Source organism: Podarcis muralis, chromosome 3, assembly GCF_964188315.1.
Source record: "Podarcis muralis chromosome 3, rPodMur119.hap1.1, whole genome shotgun sequence".
Taxonomy (NCBI): Eukaryota; Metazoa; Chordata; class Lepidosauria; order Squamata; family Lacertidae; genus Podarcis; species Podarcis muralis.
Window position 1 is genome coordinate 65,546,757 of NC_135657.1, and position 23,569 is coordinate 65,570,325.

A 23,569-nucleotide genomic window follows, 5' to 3' on the forward strand; every position below is an offset into this window, starting at 1 on the left:
AACCGAGGAGCCGAGCCTGTGGTGTCGTCACTTCCTCCCCACCCGCTCTTGGGCAGGCAGGCGGGAGGCCGCAGCTCCTGCCGCTTCCAGGCTCCTGCGCTGGTAGCCAGCACCATGGGCAGCTTGCTGCAGTTTCTGAAGTTGGTGGGGCAGCTGAAGGTGAGCAGAGACCCTGACTGGCTGGTCGGGAGCAAATGTGGGGGAGGGGGGCGTCAATGCACCAGTTTTGCCCATCTTCGCAGTATGCGTCCCCAAAGGTGCTGCAGCACAAAACCCCCATGCATCTCCTCACCCTCCCTTTTTAGCATCGATTAAGACTGCAGTCCAAACCCCACTTACCTGGGAGTGAGCCCCATTGAATGCGGCGGGACCTACCTCTGAATAATAATAATAATAATAATTTATTTAAGACTGCAGTCCAAACCCCACTTACCTGGGAGTGAGCCCCATTGAATGCGGCGGGACCTACCTCTGAATAATAATAATAATAATAATTTATTTATTTATACCCCGCCCATCAGGCTGGGTTTCCCCAGCCACTCTGGGCTGCTTCCAACAAAATATTTAAAATACAGTAGAATATCAAACATTAAAAACTTCCCTAAACAGGGCTGCCTTCTGTTGTCTTCTAAAAGCCAGGTAGTATTTTATTTCCTTGACATCTGGTGGGAGGGTGTTCCGCAGGGAGGGCGCCACTACCGAGAAGGCCCTCTGCCTGGTTCCCTTAACTTCACTTCTCGCAGTGAGGGAACCAGGCAGAAGGCCCTCGGCGCTGGACCTCAGTGTCCAGGCTGAATGATGGGGGTGGAGACATACCTTCAGGTATACTGGGCCGAGGCAGGGTTAGGACTGCAGTTTGCAGATTTTTCCTGCGGCAAATCCTGTTGAGCTCAGTGGGATGTACAGTTAGACCTGCGTAGGATAAGGCTGCAATCCTAAACACGTGCTTCTGCTTAGATTAGACTTGCTTAGTACAAAGGTGCATACGATGCTTGCGCCTGGTCACCTTCTTATCCGGCTGAAGGACTTCTGTGTTCTGACTCTGCTTTAGGAACCTGGAGACCGGATAACGTAGAAATAATAAGGAATCTGTTGCAAAAGGGGATGGTGGTAAATCCAAGGGACACTGGAGGAAAAGTTGGCCGGCAATGAAAGTGAGGTAGTTTACAAGTAATAGAAGGCCGAAGAGCGGAGAGGGCTTATTAAGGAAGCAAGGGGAAATGGCAGTTTGTGGATTGCCTAATAAATTGCCTCTGTTGCCTTGCAGAACCTAAAGACTGCAGTTAGTAGTTCAGCTTTGCAGTAAGCTTAGTAAGATAGGATACAGGCAGGATTCTCAAAGTTCAACATTTCACACCCAGTATACAAAACTATCCACCTGGGGAACTAGGAAGTAAATATTTTATTTCTGGGGCACAGGTGCTTATAGGAATAATGTCTTGGAATTACTTGGGGTTTTTTTTTTTTTTTGTCTTTTAACAATATTTATAATCAGTAAGCATGACTAACAAACAGTCTGTTAAATATGGCAGCTTGCGTTTCTACATGGCTGGGTATAAAAAAAGAAGATGCATGCAAGCTCCCCCCCCTTTGACAGTATTGCTTAAACTCTTTTTGACTAGAGAGTCCCACGGACTGGCTGGGTATACAGAAATGTAGCAAATCCAGAGAGCGTTTCAGACCATATGTACAGGATGGCAATCATGGCTATGGTAACTGAAGATAAAGCACTTAATAAAGACAGGTATGTATACTGATTGCAGTGGGTATCTTTAATGGATGTGGGGGACTGCACATTGTGGGTTCACTTTAGTGAAAAGTAGCTGCACTGAAGTTCCATTCTTGATGGGATCAAGTTCGTTGCAACTGTCTTATTTTACTTTCATTAGATCCAGGTTTGTTTATTTATTTGCAACACGGAACCGTCAGTATTGTACACTGCCAAACCACACAATTAATAGAAAAATAGAAGTGCTGTTTTAATTCTGCTTGATTGCATCAACTCCTGTAACTATTATTTAGGTGCGTCAAAAAGGGTTGACAATATTTGATAATTGTGGCTTAATAGGAGGAATTCAGTGTTGTGATGTTAAAAATGCTCCATCATCACAAGTATATCTGATTGCTTGATGGAACAATCTCTTCTCCCTGACACACCCCCCCCCCCCGTTCTGGGGGTTCTGCAGATACACACACCTTGAGCCAATCTGAGGGCAGCACAGGGAGAAGAGGGAAGAAAAGCCCTTTTGCACTAGCAGAAGTCCTTGTGTGGGCTTCTGCTAGCTGGGCCAGCTAGCTGAATTCAGGCCAATGTTAAAATACCATAATGTGAAATTTAGGTCATTCTTTAATTTTCAAAAATGAATGTGTATGAATTTGAGTGCCTTGCCCAAGATAAAGGAGAGCTGTAGCCCAGGTCTAAGCCCAAGGGTGTATTCCTCTCCCCTCTCATTGTCAACTTTCCAATATGTGTTTCTTTCTTGGTGGAATGTGGAATTCACATTCACCAATATGATTGAAGAACTTCTGCTGGGTAAATTAATATGTAATGTAAAGCTGTGCAATATTGTGATTGTAACATCAAATAAGTAAATCCAGGCAGGTTTAAAAACAGAATAAAATCAAAAGTTAAATCTCGATTTAACTGGTGATAGCAATTATTTTGCCAGGCTTAGTACTGAAATTGTCAGGTTGGTATATTACTTACATTGAATACCTTTTTATCATGACCTATTAAAACATCAGAAAGTAGTGAGCAAGCTTTTGATTCAGATAACTCTTCTTCAGGCTAGACATTTTATTATTGTTGCTGTTGAAGGAAGTCAATAAAAATGTTTCAGAACCTGAACCTGATTAAAACATTTGTAGCTCTAAAACATCTTTTCCTCTTTATTTTGAACTACATCTAGCTTGAAGAGGTAAAGGTAAAGGGACCCCTGACAGTATTTGGAAGCTTTGTCCAATGGTTGCCATCAATTTGATTTGAATTAATTTTATAATGAAATGATTTTAGAATGTTGTATTATTTTATTGTTGTTAGCCGCCCTGAGCCCAGCTTCGCCTGGGGAGGGCGGGATATAAATAAAATTTATTATTATTATTATTGTCTTAAAGTGACATTTTAATTGATATTTGGTCCTAATAGGATGTTACACTGCTGTTATTTTTGATTTTTATTGGAACCAAACTTAAGGTTAACATAGATATTTAAGGAAATAAATATAATTGCACTAACCAAAATGAATTGCAGAATAAGTTGACAGGATGCAGAGATTGTTATACAATACTATCTTTTGTAGTTGCCTTTTAGTAATAACGTCTTTAAATATTTTCTGCTTCCCAGATGCATCCGCTTAGCTCTGGTTCATGATATGGCTGAATGCATAGTTGGTGACATTGCTCCTGCTGACAACGTTTCCAAAGAGGAGAAACACAGACGAGAGGAGGTCAGTATGGTGGCACATGTAGCTTGATGGTCTACTCCTAGAAAAGAAAGGACCAAGATTAGTCTGTAAAGTCTGAAAGATCCTCAGAACAAAAGAGTCTTGCGGAAACTTAAAGACTAACAAAAATATTAAGCCGTAAACTTCCATGGATAGCTTACAGCCCACTTCATCAGATGTATGAAGTGTTATCCTGCGTTGTAGGAATATCTATACTGTACAGGCAAGAGATTGTTAGCAGTGAGATCAGAAGGAAAGGAAATACAGAAAAGTACAGACGTCAGTTACATTATTAACAGAAGCTAGTCACAAAAAACACACATCACTGGTAAGTTAGTCAGCACACGTAGTGTTGTAAAAATCTGTCGTCCCAGTTCGGTCCACAAGTGATAACACTGAATTGCTTCATAATGGTAATTTGGCAGTTTCTGTTTGCTGTTTCCTTTTGAAGTTCCTTTGTTCCAGTATGACCACCTTAAGGTCAGTGATGGCACATCCAGGGAGGTTAAAATGTCCCCCGCTAACACTTAGATACTGCCATTTCTGTAATCTGAATTGTGGCGTCCGTTTTCTTGAAAAGAGGCTGGCTTGTAGAATGCAGTTGGAAAGACACACGGGGCTCAGCCTCATGATACAAAGCTTCCATGGGATTTCTGTTATTTGAATTTGCACCTTTTAAAACTTCATTGATGTTTCCTGTCAACCCAGTTGAAGACAAAATTGTTTTTGTGAAGAGGCTCTAATAATGAAATTGAACAGATTCAGGGTGAGTAGTGTAGAATACTAGAGGGCACAATCTTGTATTTTACAAGAAAAGATTTCTTACAGGAGAAGCAGTCTAGTTTGTGGGATTCCATAGTGCCTTTCTTTCTAGAAGGGAAGATTCAAACATAGAGGCTCTGTCATCAGCTGACATTCAGTTGTCTTCTCTATCAAGAGAAAAGTAGGTAGAAAGTGACTTATTTGAAAACTTCCTGCCTCTCATGAAAACTGATCAGCATTCTGTGCCAGTAGCTGACTTGTCAAAGGACAGTAAAGACTAGAAGGCTCTGAGATATAAACTTGTTATGTGTGAAATATTTAAAGGAAGGGGCACCACACACAATCTGTGGCAGTGCAATTCTGTGAAAATGGCAGGCGTTTCAATCATTTGCATAGTAGACCCCTCTCATTCATATCCATTGGGGCTTTTTGATGATCTCCAGAGGTCATCCTTTGCTCCTTCCTTTACCCCTTTATAAATTATACACAGGCTGAAAACAAGCAGTCTGCTGGGCAAGACTGTGTTCCTGTTTGCTATAGTGAGCAATGAGCATTGGAGAATGAACAAGGAGCCTGTAGTAGCTGCCTCCTCTCCCACTGCTTCAGGGCTTTTAAAGTAGGGCTGGGGGAATTCAGGCTGGGAAGGGGGCAAATGCAGTTCTTCAGGCCTCCCTGACTGGCCCTCTCCCCCAGGGCACCCCTACCTGGCCGTGCTCCCTCTCCCCCAAACACTTGAGTATTTTTGCCTGGCTGCAATGTGCCCTTGAATTCTGATCATGCCTATTGTTTGCCTGGATGGTGAGTAGGGAGGGGTGTGTGAATGGGTGTAGAAACCAGCCTACAGTGCAAAAATAAAATTCACATTTGGCTTTGGCCCAACACACCACCGGCATGTAGCTTTCATAAGAGTGTCTAGCCTGGGCTGAAAAGGGGACAGTCAGGATGTCCATGTTAGCAACCAACAACCTTATGGACTCTTTCCCAGGGGCGGTCTTTGGAAATCTTTCGTAATATGGCTTCCTGAGTGAGGCCAGAATTTGGCACCCATAAGTGGATATTCTCAATTTTGCACCCTCTCGGCTCTGCTCCCTGTACAGGGAAACCACCTGCACCACCCTAAATCTGATGCTGCTCTTCCCATATCAGCTTTGTTGTTGCGTAGGAGCTGCTGCAGCATCCCATCCCAAATTGCCAAGAAAACTTTGAGTCTATGTGGGAAGGGAGGGCTCCATTGTGTAGCTTATGCATCTACCAGTGTTAAGTTACATCAGTTTCCAAGAAAGGCAGTACTCACATGGGAACTTCTTCCACAGAACTGAAGCTTTTGATGTTCCTTTAGTTGCACAGGAAGAAGCTGACAAGAGGGTATCCTGCATAGTGCTTGGATTTCCAGATTATTGCTCTGAAACACATCTCACTTGCTTTATTGTGGGAAGCACCAGATTGCTTAATAGCTTGCATAATTTTCTTCTTTTGGTTAGTACTTAAGATGATGAGGGATGAACTGTGTTATGGAGGGAAGTTTGGGTGTGTGTGTGTGTGTGTGTGTGCGTGCGTGCATGTGCTCACATTCTTTTTACATTCGCCAAGACCATCTGGCCAATCCTTGCAGGTTTTCACTGCCAAGGTGTGTGAGAGCGCAAGAGGGCAGCTCATCTCTGCCAAAAGCAGGGAAACAATATTCGGAGTGACACCAAATAAAATGCAGGATTCTGTTTTTCTAGGAAGCTATGAAACATTTGACCCAGGTGCTGTCTGAAGAGCTGAGAAAAGAAATTTATGAACTCTGGGAAGTAAGTTTTAAAGATCTAAAATTGCTTAAATATTAAAATTCATTTTTCCCCTAAATAGGTATTTCTCTCTACTAAACATCAAGTATAGATCTAAATAATGACTGTTTTTTGGAAGCATTCATGGTGTAAAGCAGGCTACCAAGCTAAATATGGATATGTTACAGGGAGACTATCAGCTTTCTGAGTTTGCTGCCTGCCTGTCTTTATTAAATCCAGTGGGGCTGTCATGGAACTGAAGCTGCATTGGACTTGGGAGTGGTTTGGAGTAAGGTTTGCCTGAGGAGACTTAACATATTTTGTACTATTGCATTGACTTCTGCCATAGGATAAACTCTAAGCAACTGAGCTATCCAGGGTGTCAGTTGTTAGGAAAAAAAGGGTTGTAACCATGTAGTTTTGATTTCAAAGTAGAAACTGGTGTGTGCTTAACAGTAAAAACTCAAAACTGGAAGCGGATGGATCACCACAGGAAACCGGCATATTAGAAAGCAAGAACCGGTTTGAAAAAGAAAGTATTTGACAAGCATGTCTAACCAGTGGGAAACTCCTGTGTTCTGCAGCGAATGCATTTCATTATTCAGGTGTTATGAGATACCTGTTGGCAAGGTATTGGTTTGGTTGATGCTCTCTTCAGCAGCAACTGATGAGAATTGCTTCTGGTCTCATGAACATGTAGTACTGGTTCTCAATATTTGGCTAGAAATCCTTTACATGGGTTAGACCAGGGGGCCCAGAAATGAACTGCTTCCCTTGTACAGCAGTGCATACAGCTGCATTTTCTGTGATTTTTTCCTTCTCAGTAAAGTGGGTTACCACCTTGCACACCCCTATTAGGAATATGAACACCAGTCAACTGCAGAAGCAAAATTTGTAAAAGAGCTGGACCAGTGTGAGATGATACTTCAAGCCTTGGAGTATGAAGAGTTAGAGAAAAAACCCGGAAGACTTCAAGACTTCTATGATACAACGGCAGGTAAGACATCCCCCTCCTTTTTTTCTAAACACTCATTGTGTAGCTTGGTATTATTTTTATAATGGAACCTGCAACAAACATTTGCAGAGTAAATGGAAAATGGTGTTCCAAACAGCCAGACATGCCACCTTAATCCCTCCCCCCAACTAATCTTTTCAACCTTGGTGCTCTTTTTTCTAGTAGCACTGTTTTGGCTACATAGCTGCCTGAAGTCAGTACCCGAGTTTGCTATTAATATATATTAGGGGTGTGCAGTGACTCTGTATTAAGGGCTGAATAATGAGGCAAAGTGGGGTGATTTGGGATGCTTTCCCCCTCCCTGCATTGAAGCACAATGCTAGTAACTGCCCCCCCCCCCCAAAGTTGGATCAGGGTTCCCTCAAGGGCACCCTTGTTTTTGAGTATTGTAGCTCTGTGTTTTCCTGCATCTCTGTTTCTCTCGGCCAAAATGTTGCCTGTAGAGCACTGAAAAACGCCACGTTTTACTTTATTTCTATTAAAGCACAGCAGTGGAGGATTCTTAGAAACAAGTTAGAAGCTTCTTCTTCTTTTTTTTTTTTAATTCTACATTGCTCTGCTTTAGTGGGAAAATAAACACAGCTCTTCAGGGAACTAAACCGCCTCACATTGCAGGGCCTTATTGGAGGACATAAACAAGCACCAGAAAGGAAGGTGTGGAGTTCTTAACAAACGGAATATACAAGGAAGAACACATGCCAGTTGCCCTCCTCTTACTTACGTCTCTCAAAATTTTTCTACTTAGGAATTTTGGGCTTTTATCTGGCCTAATAAAGGTTTTCTTCAATTCTGATGAGCACCTCTGGGTTCTGGTTTTTGTGGGAAGAATTGCAGTTCAGTGGAGGAAATAAAATCCCTTTTGCTTCCCCAATGAAAAGCCTCTATACCTGTTTGTCTGCAATGTGGCAAACATAGTCTATCCTGGAGGCTTGCCTGTTGTCTGTACATTTCAACTGCTTTTTTCGAGACGGGGGAGTTAAGAGTCCTTTTTAGAGCATAGAGTGACTGAGTTAACAGACTGGAATTTTTAAAAAGATAGAGATGCAGTGCAAATTTAAGAGGCCAGTGCACACTCCTAACATATATAATGGTATATAACTATAATGGTAGAAAAGTTTTGAAGAGAGATCCAGTATAAAACAATACTAAGCCCTTGTTCTCAAACACCCTTTCATTTGCCACTTGCTTTGAAGATCACAATCATGCAAAGCACCCCAATATAATATGGTTTTGACTAGTATTGGCTTCACCGGCTTATTCACTTGGTGGGCAAGTGGGTTAAGCACGTATACTTCAGCTATGGTTGAATTACACCTTGTCCTTCTGGGAATGATGAAATTCCTCCTTGTGATGGACGCTCTCACACAGGGAACTGGCAGGTGCCACTTCTATGATGGCAGTTGGATGCATTCCATTGTTTTATTTGAGCTGCTTCGAGACTTGTGTTACAGGAGAGGCAGGAATAATTTGAGCATCTGAACCACCTTGGGACCTTATCAACACAATGAACTCAAAGTGTCTGTGAGCCAGAACAATGACTAGGAAGTTCCATTATTTCCCCCCAGTTATGACTCCTGGGGAAGTCCTCCATCAAAAAGCAGATTAGATAGAAATTGATATAGAATGAAACTTGGGGTGAGTCCATTTAGATAGTGAGCTTGCCCCTTCTCACTTGGAGTGCAGGTCCACATTAGAATCACTAACTGCTTTTGATTCTCTTGTAGGTTTTTGGTAATGCTCAGCCTACCTAACACTTTCACAGGACACCCCCCAAGTTTCCTGAACCATTGATGGTCCCCAAATCCTGCTTTGAAAGGCAGGAAGAATGTCACACACTGCTGCTTCATGCTGCCACCTGGTGATGCCCTGATGCTTCAAGGATTAAGGAAATCACAGGGCATGAGCATCAGGAATTTTCCATACTTTGAAATGTCCCTTCCTAAAACTATAATAGGGTAAGAGCAGCTCAGTATAAAACATGAGAGGCTATCCAACATAACAAGAACAAGCATTTCTTGTTGAGGAAGGTGCTTTTATCTCACTGCTATATTCTTGGTACATAGCAGAATGAGAAAACATGTTAACGGTGATCTCTTGATCTACAGGAAAATTTAGTCACCCTGAAATAGTCCAGCTTGTGTCTTCCATAAATACAGAAAGAAATACAAAAATAGATGCAGCAAACAAAGATCGTCCATCTTGAGTCACCTTTCAAATGTTTTCAGCTGTATCTATAATAAATTATTTTAAAATCTCTACTGTGTGTTTGGTTTTGCAGTATACTACCACTGGAATACTATTCGTTTACTAAATACATTATAGAAAAATAATAAAAAGTAGGGCTATATGATGTTGATAGTAGTTTTATAGGAGTCTGCTGGGCCCTTCACACTGTTCAGTAACATGTGTAAATTCAGGTAAGTAGCCATGTTGGTCTGACACAGTAGAAATATATAAGAATTTATTATTATTTTTAAAAATTGTCTAGTAGCACTAAGTTTGTTCTTGGTATGAGCTTTCGTGTGCATATCTGAAGAAGAAGCAAACTTAGTTGGTCTCTAATGTGCTACTAGACAATTTTTTATATATTCATATGTGTAAATTGGATACAAAAAGGTTTCTATGGTTGCTTCTGAGATAGGCCCAGTGTACATGCTAAAAGAGAGCTCCTTGTGAGAAGACAGTGCTGCCTTGCTAGATATTCACTGCACCTCCTAAAAAGTCAAGCAAGCTTGGACATGAAAACCCAAAATATCAAGATTTGATGTAGCTGTTCATGGGGTCTACTTTATTGAAACATGTACAAATCAAAAAAGCCTACAGCAATGTCCACCCTCCATTGAATCAAACACAGCAAATCTAGAATAAAAGGAGGAGGTTTTAGTAAATGAGGCAAACCAATACTAGACGTCCCCTCCCCCAATGTCCAGTTCATGGGTGTGAAAGCCAGAAAAAGCCCCAAGAGTTCAGACCAGAAATCACTGAATTTGGTTTAAGCATTACCTTTCACTATGCTGCGAACTGCCCTGAGATCTTTGGATGAAGGGTGGTATACAAATTTAAATAATACTAGAGGCTTAGCTATTGTGGCAGTTTGAAGAATATATAGCTTACATGATATTCTAGAATTAGGGTAAAATTTGAAAGTTGTCAAAAATTTGAAAGTCAAGAACAAAGTTAACTTATGCTGTAGTTCAAAGAAACCAGTTGATTTAGCTTACTTTTTCCTCTTAGGCACTTGTTTGTGCACGGGCCTGAGGTGCATGCGAGGTTTCCTGCACCAAGTAGTGGGGAGATTTCCAGCACCACCTCCCACTCTGCTCCAGAAAGTCTCCCAATCCCCTAAAAGAGCAGGAGAAGGGTAATTTTTGCCTCTTCATCTGTTCCTCCAAGAGTGGTATCCTGTGAATGGCATTCCACTCACAGCCACTGCTTTTCCCCACATACACAGTCCTCAAGGATGCAGCTGTCCTGTTATTGTGGAAGTCAGCAAAAAGTGTCATTGTACTTTTTGTAGACAGTAGCTAAGAGCTGCTTAATATATATAAATCCTCCAACTCTTTCACACCCATATATGCTTTTTGATGCTGAAAAATCAAGTTTGCAGACTCCTTAACTAGAGGAAAAGCAAACCATTTATTAGAAACATAAGTACTTTTGCTGTGGCAGTGAAAACAGATAGAAAGGGAAGAACAGTCTCTGTGGAACAGTGGTGGGTGGGTAGGCTGGTGCCTCGGGACAAAATGGCATGTCTCATGAAATAGCTGACCTTTAAAATAAAGCTAGCCGAAGACAGAAGCAGGTAGAAGGAAGAGAAACCATAAGATTTGAAGAGTATTTAAGCAATATATTATTTGAACAGAATGTTCAAAAATTCAGTATATAACATATATACACATATGGACAAATCTCTAAGAGTACAACATTGGTAGAAGCCATTTTCAAAAGTGACACAACTTTCTTATAGTAGCTGGATGTGTAAAAGCATTTATGAAGTTAAGACTCCAAGCTTGTTCCCCCAGAATAGGACTTGCTTATTTTTTCCCATGCAATCATGTATGTAGGCAAGTGACCACACAAAGAAGTGCTTAGAGTTAACTGGATAGTATATGGCAACAGATAGTGATCATTTCTGGCTTATCACAAGAATCACTGTGGTTCACTCTGGGTACTGCCTGCTTTATGCTAATGTTTCAGCATACAGTCATACTCAATCCTGAAGCAAAAATAAACAGGGCTTCATGTGTGAATTGGACCCAATACATGGGATGGAGAGAATGATTAGCAGCCCTTCAGTCTAGCATTGAAGCTCCTCTTCTGTTTCTGGGAGTCGAGTGCTCACAGCGGAACTCTGAGCACTGGCATGGGCAGCAGAATTGAGAACCTCCTCAAAACTTCCTCCGGTATGGCTTGCACCTCCAACTTTTGTCTGAAAGGAATGAGCAAGGGCAGTCAGTAACTAACATTCTGCTAAACAATTTGCCTCAATTTTCTTTTTCATTCTCAAGCCAAATAAATGCTTAGGACTATTATAACTCAAGGGGCTCTGTAACCTCAGTTGCAAAGAATGTTAATTCCATGTTGTCTTTTGTTTCCTCAGCTCTCGAGGTAGCAGATTATAACTACAGTGTTAACTAAAGGCAAGGGTGGTAATGAATGTTTAAAATGGTTCCCTTTGTACTAGATGCTAGAAGTCAGTGCCAGATTGAGAATAATGTATTGATATGTACTGACTTCCACAAAAAAGGTAAGAGGCAAGCTTAAAATAAAATGTTGAATATGAAACAGCAGCAATTTGCCCAAGGTTAACTTCCAAATATACATTCTGTTCTGTGTAATTTGACTCAAACCATAATAAATCTATATTGTTCTTTACATGTGGGAAATCGTTCAGTTTATGAGTAAACTAAATGCCATGCCAGTTTGGAATTATCAGTTATCAGTAACATGAGAGAAGACAGCAAAGCTAGTTGGTTAGGTGCTCAGATAAAATAAAAGTTAGTATATGACGCTGTGGTTTCCGAGCACGATTCAAAGTGTTGATGCTGACCTTTAAAGCCCTAAACGGCCTCGGTCCTGTATACCTGAAGGAGCGTCTCCACCCCCATCGTTCAGCCCGGACACTGAGATCCAGCGCTGAGGGCCTTCTGGCGGTTCCCTCATTGCGAGAAGTGAGGCTACAGGGAACCAGACAGAGGGCCTTCTCGGTAGTGGCGCCCGCCCTGTGGAACGCCCTCCCATCAGATGTCAAAGAGATAAATAATTACCTGACATTCAGAAGACATCTTAAGGCAGCCCTGTTCAGGGAAGTTTTTAGTATGTAACGCTGTACTGTTTTAACACTGATTGGGAGCCGCCCAGAGTGGCTGGGGAAACTCAGCCAGATGGGTGGGGTATAAATAAATTATTATTATTATTATTATTATTATTATTATTATTATTATTATTATGAGCACTATTAAGTATTTGATTCTGATAAAGGCCAGATGAACTCTTGACAGCTTGACAAGTTGTATTGAAAAAGCAAGGGGACTTCAGAGCATGAACTTAGTGCAGTCCATCTTGCCTTTGGCACAAGTGCTAGCGGTGATCAAGCTGGCATTTTTTTTTTTTATTCTCTTAGGCTGTATCTGCACCATATTTGTCACATTTAATTAGATTTAATCTTGTCCCCCTATCTCCCAGATGACATTTCATGATCACAGACACTTACTCTTAAATATGTTTAACTTCTCAACTCAGGCCAGTATCTTTTATAAGCCTGCTTAATTTTTAAAAGTTATTTTGCTTAAAATAATCTTTTCAATTAGGAAAAATATTTCCTGAGTAGAATCTTTATTTTTAGTAAGCATAAAATGTGGGTTATTAGCAAATGGCGACTGCTGTGGAAATTCCTTCATCTTCCTTGGTGGTCTTATCATTGTTTGGTTTTACACCTTTTTACAGATAAATAATCACAACTGACAAAGAACAAACATGCTCTACCAAGCCAATGCTCATATTATATGTGAACAAACTATGTTGAGAAGTATGGGAGGCCCAAGTATATATACTCATAGAAATTAGATTAATCTATGCCTCCTTAGCCTTGACTGATAAACATGAGCCCAAACAGGAAAGTCTTAGAGCTTCTGGAATGAGTTTTGGCTTGACCCTTCAGGAGAAGAGGGCTTCACAATGTGACACAGCTAACAATGATAGGTTTTGGCCGTGTTGCCGTGGTACAATCATGAAGCTGCTCTACTGATCTTAAAGCTCATGATGGAACAAAGAATAGGAAGTTATTTCTTAGGTACACAGGGCTTAAAGGGAACACTGGTTTCTGCTGCACTGATGATGTACAATGTGCACAGAAAATTCCTTGGAAGTGTAGGAACAATCACGGGTTCATTTTAGGATAAGGTTTGGACTACTCTGGCTTCAGTTATTTTCAGTGACACGCCACAAAAATTAGCTAGTCTGGTCATAACCCTTCCCTCAATTCTAATCCATACCTTAAGGCTTGTGACAGTGGTCTCAACCTTTTCTTCAAAGGATTTGAATGTAGGAGAATTCCTAGGATAAGGTATAACAAAGAATAACATGATAGTCTTACACTTGTCCTTAAATGCTTCTGGATGTTTGCAGGATTGGGTTCTGATAACAATGGCTTTTGTCCCCATCTCTGGCTTCTAATTACCACCAAGCTAAGGGTCAAACCAGCTGCAACATTATTTGGTCATGTGTGTTTAACGAATAGCCATTGTGTGGATACTTGAGCCATATTGGGGTCACAGTTTAAAGCTTCAAGTCTTAGGTCATGCTATGATCCAACGGAAATCAGGTACAAGAAGGCTTGATCCGGATTAGGATGCCTTGGGGGGAAAGGGTTAAAGCAACCCATGTTCTTAATCTGGTCAAAAAACAGCCAGGATAGGAGGCCTTAAACAGCCACCATACAAGACCATGTGACATTTGGCCCTAGGGAGGTGTTCTTTAAAACTACAGACAGTTGGGAATGGATCATATGCCCTTCATATTACTTCACATTAACTAATGTGACACCTGTTTACCTTTCTGATAAGCTACAAAGTCCTTTCTTTGACAGGGCTTTCTAGGGAGCACAACAATTACTCCAACTTGCCTCCCAGCCAAGGAGAAAGGACTCTGGTTAGGAAGGAGAAGGTAGACCTTGCCCTCCATTTCCTACCATCCAAGCAAAGTGGCTCATAGCCATAACTGTCTGCCAGCTGGGGCAATTCACAAATGAAAACGGTGGCAAAGCTTATTTTGAAATATATTTCAGTGAAATCTATGAGAATGTGGATTGGGAATCTGACTACACACACGTGAACAACAGAGAATGGTCATTGGAATTTCCTACTTTCTCTATGAAGAACACTTGAACTAGAAGGCTGATCCCAAAGGGTTACGACAATTTAAATTCAGTACTAAAAACAAATTACTGTCACAGTCATAGTGCGAAGCCTGAAAACACACATTCAAAGGTCAGGATAAGAAGGTGATGTGGAACTTTTACCTCATAGCAGGCATACTTATGGAATGGCGAATAGAGTAACTGCAATTGAAAAACATGGAAGAGAGAAAACATAAAACTTTATAAAATGACAAATACAAATAAAATCACAATTGCTGGCTAATTTAGTTTTTAAGTAAGAATTTCTGGCACTCTTACATCCTGGAAAAAAGCAATCCTGAAACTTACTAGGGGAAACTTAGGGGTCTTAGGGCAGTTCACAGATCAAACTTTGGGATTCAAACAATTGATGAAATTATTGTTCTATGATAATGCCCACTCTCAGAGAAACAATCAAAAAACAATTTTACTGAATGTTTAGTCCTTATGTTTCAATCTTGAGTGGTGAAGGGAGGATTGTTGTTTGGTAGAAATGCATTTTGAAAGCCTCCATTATGGGAAATTTGGTCTAATCTAATCAGGAGCGCATTAACAACATTCTGAATTCTATCCAAGGTTTTCTTCAGGATCTTCAGCAATTTTTTCACTGCCTAATTAAACTATAAAATCAAGATGTCCCAGTTGAAATAATTCAAGTTTCTAATCTTGGACCACAAATGGAGGAAATCATGCTGTGTCCTTTTCCATAAAACAGACTATGCCAAATGCAGCAGCAACATGCGTTTATCTTACCCAAGTGAATGTGACCTGGAACAGCAGCATAAGGAAAAAATTAAGAAGAGTTAAGCACTGGTATAATTACAGATCTCACCCCCACCCCCAAAATCCTGAACATGGAACACATTTTAAATGTTTAAATTTAGCTAAGTTGCTAACTGTTCATGCTCTCTTTGGAAACCTGTGAAGTTGTAAATGTTGAGCTTGCTTCCACAACAAGTCACCAGCTGCAATTTCAAATTGGTTTGAAGATAAGCACATAATCCAGTTTGAAAACTAGCCCACCAAAGAGCTGTGTCAATTAAGCATGAGATTCTAAGCAATCTGTGTTTGTTACTGAAGCCTTCGTTTCAGGCACAATGGCATTCAGGCAGAACAACATAACATGAATAGCCCTGACTCACAACTGCCTTAAGAGCACTGGATAGAATATCTATGTTTTATCCATTCAAACTAAATTAATACCAAAAGAAGAGTGGTCAGAAGGCCAAATAATTTTTTTTAAAATAAATAATGCAAGTGGGAAGAGGGAGTAGAAGCTTCAAATAATTACAACCCCTGGACTTCTGCATTTCAGCTCTATCAAATCAATTGTAACAGATGCAACTTAATGGTAGTGGGACCAGTTACTTGCAGCTGATAAAATCGGATTACAGAGCAAAATTAAACACAAGGGTCAGTTAGAAACACTGGGAATTGTTTATTGTATGAAGAGCAATTGATCAAGTACTGGTGCTGTGAAACAGATAAGAGAATCTCTCTTTTTTTGTAAATAATTTTTTATTAGTTTTCAATAAAATCCTCCAATTAAGGTAAGAGAATCTCAAGCAAACTCCATTTTAATAAACTGAAGTTCAGTAGCAGCCCCTGGTGGACCACAAGCCTGGCAAATGTAATACAACTGAATGTGCTAACTGGAGAAACACAACCCAAAAGGCAAAACCTTGCTAATTTAAATTAGATCAACTGAATTCTCTGATCATGCAAGCTTGGTCAAGTCCTGAACTTGCTACGTAAATATCGTGCCATAAAATCTTGTAAATTGTCTTCCACTTTTACTGTTGATTTTTTATATGTCATTAAAAAGCATATTCCTTTTCTAGACTACAACTTTATAGAGCTGTTCTCTTGATACCTTTATTCAGTACTGTAATGAAACAGAGACATGGAAGGTACAGATGACATTTGGCAAGTGGCAGCTTACCATGGCAAGCATAAAACTGGTTGGTCTTCATTAACCTGTCTAGTGATTAGAATTCTACCACACATCAGGGGCATTGTAAAATATAAACTATAACCACCCAATGAATTCTGCACTCCCATTTTTCAGCTGTAGTGGGAACTACACATGCAAAGAGGGACTGTGTAACTCCCAGTGCTGGAGCTCCGCATCTAGCACTCATAGTTGTATATGCTATTCCAGATACTGATTTTATAAAATTCTAGATACGGATTATTGCGAAGAGAAGGCGGCTGTTTTGGTTTTAATAATATATGTACTTCCTGAGCATTCAGATCTATGAGTTGCCATGTCCCAGGCCTGATTAGCACTCTTCATCAGGTTTTATAACAAGATGCTCCAATGGATGAAGACCCCAGCCTGAGGGCTTGGCATGAAATAAAATGTACACCCTGTATAATTCACATACACATAACTGCAATTCTGTGCACATTTGTTTGGCAGTAAGCCCCACTGAACTGAGTTAACATGCAGAGCACTGCACTACAGAATATTAAGCAATTGTTTGCTTCTACATTTTAAGTACTATAGATAGTATTTAGCACCTCTTTTTACTTCAAATATTAGTGAGCAATTATCTGAATGTTTGTACGTGTGGCACAGCCCAAACTTAAAGACACAGCATTGCTCTGTAGGACCACAGCATCTAAACACTTAACGAAGTTAAGAAAGTTAAGAAACACTAATCAATTCAACATAATAAGAAATAGCTTCTGCCCTGAATTTATCTTTTAATTCCCAGCCTGATAACCAAGCTGCAATCAGCCCTCCAGCTTTCCTGCAGAATGAGGCTGGCACACAAATTCCTTCCAAACTACTGTGGACATTTCCCTTACAGGAAACAGAAAATAATCCCCTTTAAAAAGCAAGTGTTATGCCTAAATCAGTAACTGTTACTGTCAAGAAGCTCTTCAGTGATCAAGCAACTTATTAATGCAGTACGCTTAGACAATACAACATTTCTGATCTAGCCGTGTTTGCAATTTCTTCCTATTTTATTACTGCAAGGGGTATTCAAACATGAAATAGAAGAAGAAGAAGAAGAAGAAGAAGAGGAGGAGGAGGAGGAGGAGGAGGAGGAGGAGGAGGAGGAGGAGGAGGAGTTTGGATTTGATATCCCGCCTTTCACTCCCTTTAAGGAGTCTCAAAGCGCCTAACATTCTCCTTTCCCTTCCTCCCCCACAACAAACACTCTGTGAGGTGAGTGGGGCTGAGAGACTTCAGAGAAGTGTGACTGGCCCAAGGTCACCCAGCAGCTGCATGTGGAGGAGCGGAGACGCGAACCTGGTTTCCCGGATTACGAGACTACCGCTCTTAACCACTACACCACACTGGCTCTTTAAGCTATTCGTACAAGAGAAAAATGATTCATATAAAAATGTTACACTCTAGCTTTTAGTCTATAGGGAAAAATAAATATCCTAACATCACATTCCTGGGTTTTTTGCTTATGTGCATGGGTGTGTGTTTGTGGTGGTATTGAATAGACAAAAGATTCTCTGTAGTACCTACCAAGTACCAAAGATTTGTGCTAACCAAAGTAAAACTTAAAATGACATGGAAGCAAAGGGTATTTCGTCAATGTACACACTGTGTACAAACAGCATCTCAGCATCTTATTCATTCATTATTTATATGGCAGCATCAGTACACATTATTATGCATTACAGCAGTAGTCTTCAACCTTGGGTCCTCAAATGAGTTTGGACTACAACTCCCATCATCTCCGACCACGGGCTAAGCTGGTCTATTGGGGATGATGGGAGTAAGTCCAATAACATCTAGGGACCCTATGTCGAAGAAGAGTATACACAGATAAATTATCTATACCCCAAAGAGCAAGCAGTCAGAAGAGAAAGGAGGAAAAGGGGACAAGGCTAGGACAAGGACAGCAAGGGACAACACAAGCAAATGTAGTTCATAACTGGTTTTCCTTCAGTTGAGGATGAAGGTGTTAGAAATGGCAACACACTATTCAATTAAATAGAAGACTCAGTCACTTGCACCTGTAATTACAGAAACCCTAGGAATGCTCTCCAAAATCCTTGAAAGTCACAACGAGGCTTTCCAGTGAAGTCAGTGAAAAGAGGCCAAACTAGATGTAACTTAAATCGGGATTAGAATTTGCTATTTTTTCTTTTCTTAGCTAATGACCCCAAGGCATTCAGAAGATTGGTGGTTCTGTGGAAAAATGTGTTTAACCTTTTATCCTGTACCCTCCTACCCTCTTTCCCAATGTAAATCCCTCTATACCACAGATTTGCTGTTAGTTCCAACAAGTGAGGAAGCAGACACAGTTGCCTTGCTCCCCTGCAAGCAGGGAGACCTTTGCTACCCTACAAAGGGAATAATCAGCAATTGCTTCTTCCTCCAGAAGATTACATTTTGGGAATGAATACTTTGAATCTCTGAACTAATCTACCTTTCCTTGTGTAGAGCAATCTTTTGAGTCAATGAAGGGAGATACGGATGGTTTTACAAAAGTCTTTATTAATGTTCCTTGGGAAATTGATAGAACAGTAAAGTTGCTTTATTTGTGTTTCAAGAATAGCTTCGAGGCATGCTTCACTCTTCAAAACAATTAGGGGGATGCAGTTGTTGTATCCCTGCTGATGTATTTTATGGCATTATTTAGAAGATGGAATTCCAACATGTAATCTCCCTGGTTTCTCTGGTAATGTGCCAGGATTTAAATCAGGAATACAGCTTAATAAGCTATCATTTAGTTCCTTTGTGATAAACAGGAAAAAGTCGCCTTAGCCAGGATTCAATGTAAATCTTGCAATGCTGGGAATTAAAGAACTGTGGGAGGATGGGATTTAATTTTCTCCCAGAAATTAAATCAAAACGTCTGTACCTCATATCTCCAAACTTCTTGCTGATGACTGTTCCAACATTGCTGAAAGCTGCTGTTGCCTTTTGACCTGCTTGACTCAGAGTCTCTTGTGTCTTCTTGTATCTAAGAATTAACAGTTATTACAGTGTAAGCAAGTACCCTTTAAGTTCAAGGCATTTGCTTCTCATACTGTTCAAATCAGAAATCCATTAGAACTGTGACTGCTGTACATTAAACTCATTTGCAGGAACAGCACAAGAGAAGGGAGCTCTACCTCTCCTTTAAATCAGAACCAGTGAAGGCAGTGAAGGTCCTGTGTGAGTGCCTGGAGGCGGTTGGAGGATGGATGGCGGCTAACAGATTGAGGCTGAATCCTGACAAGACAGAAGTACTGTTTTTGGGGGACAGGGGGCGGGCAGGTGTGGGGGATTCCCTGGTCCTGAATGGGGTAACTGTGCCCCTGAAGGACCAGGTGCGCAGCCTGGGAGTCATTTTGGACTCACAGCTGTCCATGGAGGCACAGGTTAATTCTGTGTCCAGGGCAGCTGTCTACCAGCTCCACCTGGTACGCAGGCTAAGACCCTACCTGCCCGCAGACTGTCTTGCCAGAGTGGTGCATGCTCTAGTTATCTCCCGCTTGGACTACTGCAACGCGCTCTACGTGGGGCTACCTTTGAAGGTGACCCGGAAACTGCAATTAATCCAGAATGCGGCCGCTAGACTGGTGACTGGGAGTGGCCGCCGGGACCACATAACACCAGTTCTGAGAGATCTGCATTGGCTCCCAGTACGTTTCCGAGCACAATTCAAAGTGTTGGTGCTGACCTTTAAAGCCCTAAACGGCCTCGGTCCAGTATATCTGAAGGAGCGTCTCCACCCCCATCGTTCAGCCCGGACACTGAGATCCAGCGCCGAGGGCCTTCTGGCGGTTCCCTCATTGCGAGAAGTAAGGTTACAGGGAACCAGGCAGAGGGCCTTCTCGGTAGTGGCTCCTGCCCTGTGGAACGCCCTCCCAGCAGATGTCAAAGCAATAAACAACTATTTTACTTTTAGAAGTCATCTGAAGGCAGCCCTCTTTAGGGAAGTTTTTAATGTTTGATGCTGTACTGTTTTTAATATTCAGTTGGAAGCCGCCCAGAGTGGCTGGGGAAACCCAGCCAGATGGGCGGGGTATAAATAATAAATTATTATTATTATTAAAATAGCTTACCAAATGCTAATATTCATATATGGGAGTTAACTGTATTTTATATGGGCCAAACACAAACTACTTTACCCATAGCAGAGAAATTGGTAGAAATAAAATAATAATGATGTCAGGATGTACCCAGAATTGCCAGGGCATATACAACAGGAAAAGACAAGTGTCCAACATTAAAAGTACTTTGCTGCATATTTCTCTCTAAAGTTTGTTCCTATTATAGTTAATACATTTTTATACTGTAAGCCACCCTGGGACCTTATGGTAAAGGGCAAGCAATAAATAATAATCATAATCGCTACTACTACTATTAAACCTGTATGTGAAGAAGCATTCAAAATATTTTTACCCTTCTACAGTCTGATGAGCAAGAATGTTGAGAAAAATTCTACTACTGCATTTTGCATAATATTTAGGATGGCTCCAAGATACACAAAACAGAAGTGAACAGCAAGGTGCATAACCGGGACAGAGTCCTTGGTCACCAAATTTCATGTTTTTTCTTCCTGGTTAGAACTGCAAAGCACACCAGTACAGGCATTGTCAAGCCAATGGCAGACCACCAGTGCTGGCTGGTGGGAGGCATTGAGCCTGATGGATCACAAGTTGTGCAGAGTGTTGGAATTTTGATCAAGGAAACCCGGTTCAAATCCTCACAAAGCCATTACACTCAATGGATGGTCACTGGCAAACTGCTATCTCACAGCCTTACCTACTTCAGAGTTGCAGGGATAAAATGTACCAGAGCTCCTTGGAGGAAGGTGGGGACACAACCGTAATATGTAGGCAAATAATGATAAGCCATTTCAGTAATTTTGCAACACTGCAATTATTATTCTAGGGTTCCTTGATAGTGTCTAGACCACAGGTGCATATCCAAAATGGTTTTGCTGCTTCTAACAGTCAGATAATGCAAAGAATGCTTCAACCACAATCCTCTTAAATATGCACATGGCTGATTTACGCAACATGCTTTGACTTGCTATGCTTGCATTCTTCATCAGGGTTGCTAAGCTTTTTAAAATTCAGAGGCTACCTATTCAGCTACTAATCTATTTGCTGAGTGTGCATTTTCACAGTTCACCTTCTTTTCTGCCTGGAGATATATATTTAAGGTACTAGCCTTTAAAAGATGCCATTAATAATATATTGCTCATATTTTCATTACTACTACGAAATAATAAATAAACAGAATGACATTCAAAAAATAACTATTCAGATTTGCACATGCAGCTGGTACAACCATCACAGTAGAAACCAATGAAAAAACGTTACTGCTTATTTTCTTTAAGCCAGTTTAGGAATTTTTTCTATTGTTAGAATGAAGATGACTGCAACTAAAGTTCTCTCTCTGTTGAGTTCTTTTCCTTGTGCAAAATAGTCAGCTGAATTTTATTCAGGTTAGATGCAATGAAATCAATGGACATAATTGTGTTCTTTAATTCCAATGGGTCCACACTGCATAAAACTTAGTTGAATGCTGTACCATGCATAGTTTACATCCTTGGAAGGGCTCCAGTGTGCTGTGACCAATATATATGTCTGTTGTGAATAGAAAGAATGCCAGCTCCATCATGTCAGCAGTGACCATCATTAACGCTGGATTTATGGTAGCATGGGCAGTTCCTCTGCATAGAGCACCCAACTGAGGAGACACTAATTGTTATAGTAACAACAACAACGTCATTTATGTGGTGTGTGTGCGCGCACCAAATTTTGTCCTCACTCAGGGTGCCATATTAGCAAAGTCTGCCCCTGCCATCATCCACACAAAGTAGTTCAACAACAATGGCCACCATGTTAACATGGTGGTGTCCTACTGTTTACATGCTGCTACTGCAGTTATTTTAGAAAAGAGCCACTTCCACTTGTCATAAGCATACAAAGCATGGTGGCTGCAGAGTCCATTGCACATCAGGATACCTTCACACAGCCCACTTCTCTGTGTTGACTGCAAAAAAAAAAAAAAAAAAAAAAAGGCACCTGAACCATTCATAAAAAAGCAAAGGAAGTCAGGTGGCAAGAAAATAAAAATCATGTATGCTACCTGTAGAATAAAGCATGCAAAGTGACCCCTTGAAGGTGCATTTAAATAGAGTTCAAATTACTGGAGACAGCAATGGCAGTAACAAAATGGCTTTTGACTAAATGTACTGAATTATTTGCCATGTGTGTATTCCATATCATCTCCAAAGAGTTCAGGGTGGCACATTAACTGGCTTTCAGTTTTATCTTCAGCAAGGATGGGGACAAAGGCAATGCAGTGAGCTTCAAAGCCCAATGGGAGTTGGAACATAGGTCACTTTAAACAAAGTCCAATACATTAGCCATTGCACCATGCTGCTTTCATAATGAGAGAAGTACAAAGGAAAAGGGTGTGCAGAAGGTTTTTACTTACGCAGTTGTAGTTTGCACATCATGCCAGCCCTTGCTGAAGTTCTGTTTCAGTTCATTCATCAGGTTGATGCCAAGCTTTTGTTTTATTTCCACAAGATGCTTCTCTTTTGCTGCCAACACTTGTCGCAAAGTTGCAATTTCATCTTCAAGCTTAATAGAATTAACAGACGAAAAGTCTGCATTATTCCTCTTCATGATAAACGTAAAATGGTTTTAGGTGAAACAACTTCTTCAAGTACAAAAATGCCATGGTATTTGAATCTTTAGACCTAATAAAGTGGCGTCAAAATAATCTCACATGTATTTCATTGCTTTTCTCATTGACCTATGGACTACCAAAATCGACAAATATAATAAAAGACAGAAATGGCCAGGCCAGAAAACAAGTTAGGAGCAATGTGTTTGCCTGCTCATTTCTGGATTTATTAGCCATAATGGCTCAAACTAAAAGTTTGTCAGGCAATGAGCTGCACAATGTCATGCACAAGGATCTGTATGTACATATGTACTGAACAGATGGTTAGGAAGTAATTTGTGCCTTTAAGGAGAGGCAGTGTATGTAAAATAAAAATGGCTCCCATCAGTATAACCCAGAAGAGACAGAAAAAGCAGCCTAGTTAAAAAACATGCTGGCAAAGAGAAAGCTATTTTCTTTGTGTCATTATAATAAAACCAATTAAGTTAAATATAGCCTTACATTTCATCTGATTATGTAAAGCAGAATAGTCAGGTTGTAAATTGGGAGGAGTACAACACAGATGGGCTTGGGTGG

General features: G+C 40.7%; 2 protein-coding genes across 10 annotated transcripts in view; one reads left to right on the forward strand and one right to left on the reverse strand.

Moving 5' to 3' along the window:
• HDDC2 (HD domain containing 2) lies at positions 1 to 11,864 on the forward strand. 5 transcript variants are annotated; one of them, XM_028723330.2, is made up of 6 exons: positions 1 to 159; positions 1,623 to 1,744; positions 3,344 to 3,446; positions 5,930 to 5,998; positions 6,833 to 6,971; positions 11,590 to 11,864. In XM_028723330.2, exons 1-6 carry the CDS (start codon positions 115 to 117, stop codon positions 11,625 to 11,627), a joined length of 516 nt encoding a protein of 171 aa, XP_028579163.2. In that variant the 5' UTR covers positions 1 to 114; the 3' UTR covers positions 11,628 to 11,864. The 5 variants fall into 5 exon arrangements, with proteins under 5 accessions (XP_028579163.2, XP_028579162.1, XP_028579165.1 ...); XM_028723329.2 differs by lacking the exon at positions 11,590 to 11,864 and adding an exon at positions 9,146 to 9,245; XM_028723332.2 differs by lacking the exon at positions 11,590 to 11,864 and adding an exon at positions 8,714 to 9,085.
• Positions 10,607 to 23,569, reverse strand: part of TPD52L1 (TPD52 like 1) — a 27,360-nt gene continuing 14,397 nt past the window's right edge. For 4 of the 5 annotated variants that reach the window (XM_028723327.2, XM_028723322.2, XM_028723325.2 and 1 more), the window contains exons 3-8: positions 22,799 to 22,947; positions 19,221 to 19,322; positions 15,139 to 15,153; positions 14,509 to 14,547; positions 13,484 to 13,544; positions 10,607 to 11,418 (exon numbers count right to left, since the gene is read on the reverse strand). In XM_028723327.2, the coding sequence (XP_028579160.1) occupies positions 11,287 to 11,418; positions 13,484 to 13,544; positions 14,509 to 14,547; positions 15,139 to 15,153; positions 19,221 to 19,322; positions 22,799 to 22,947 (498 nt within the window). In that variant the 3' untranslated portion in view covers positions 10,607 to 11,286. The remainder of the gene's footprint in view (positions 11,419 to 13,483; positions 13,545 to 14,508; positions 14,548 to 15,138; positions 15,154 to 19,220; positions 19,323 to 22,798; positions 22,948 to 23,569) is intronic. The other variant, XM_028723324.2, reaches the window with a different exon arrangement.

Excerpts from the sequence above, each read along its gene's own strand:
- HDDC2 (XM_028723328.2), top strand. The coding sequence starts at position 115 with ATGGGCAGCTTGCTGCAGTTTCTGAAGTTGGTGGGGCAGCTGAAG. Across the intron at positions 160-1,622 it reads AGTTGGTGGGGCAGCTGAAG|AGAGTCCCACGGACTGGCTG; the intron begins GTGAGCAGAGAC and ends CTTTTTGACTAG. Across the intron at positions 3,447-5,929 it reads AGAAACACAGACGAGAGGAG|GAAGCTATGAAACATTTGAC; the intron begins GTCAGTATGGTG and ends CTGTTTTTCTAG.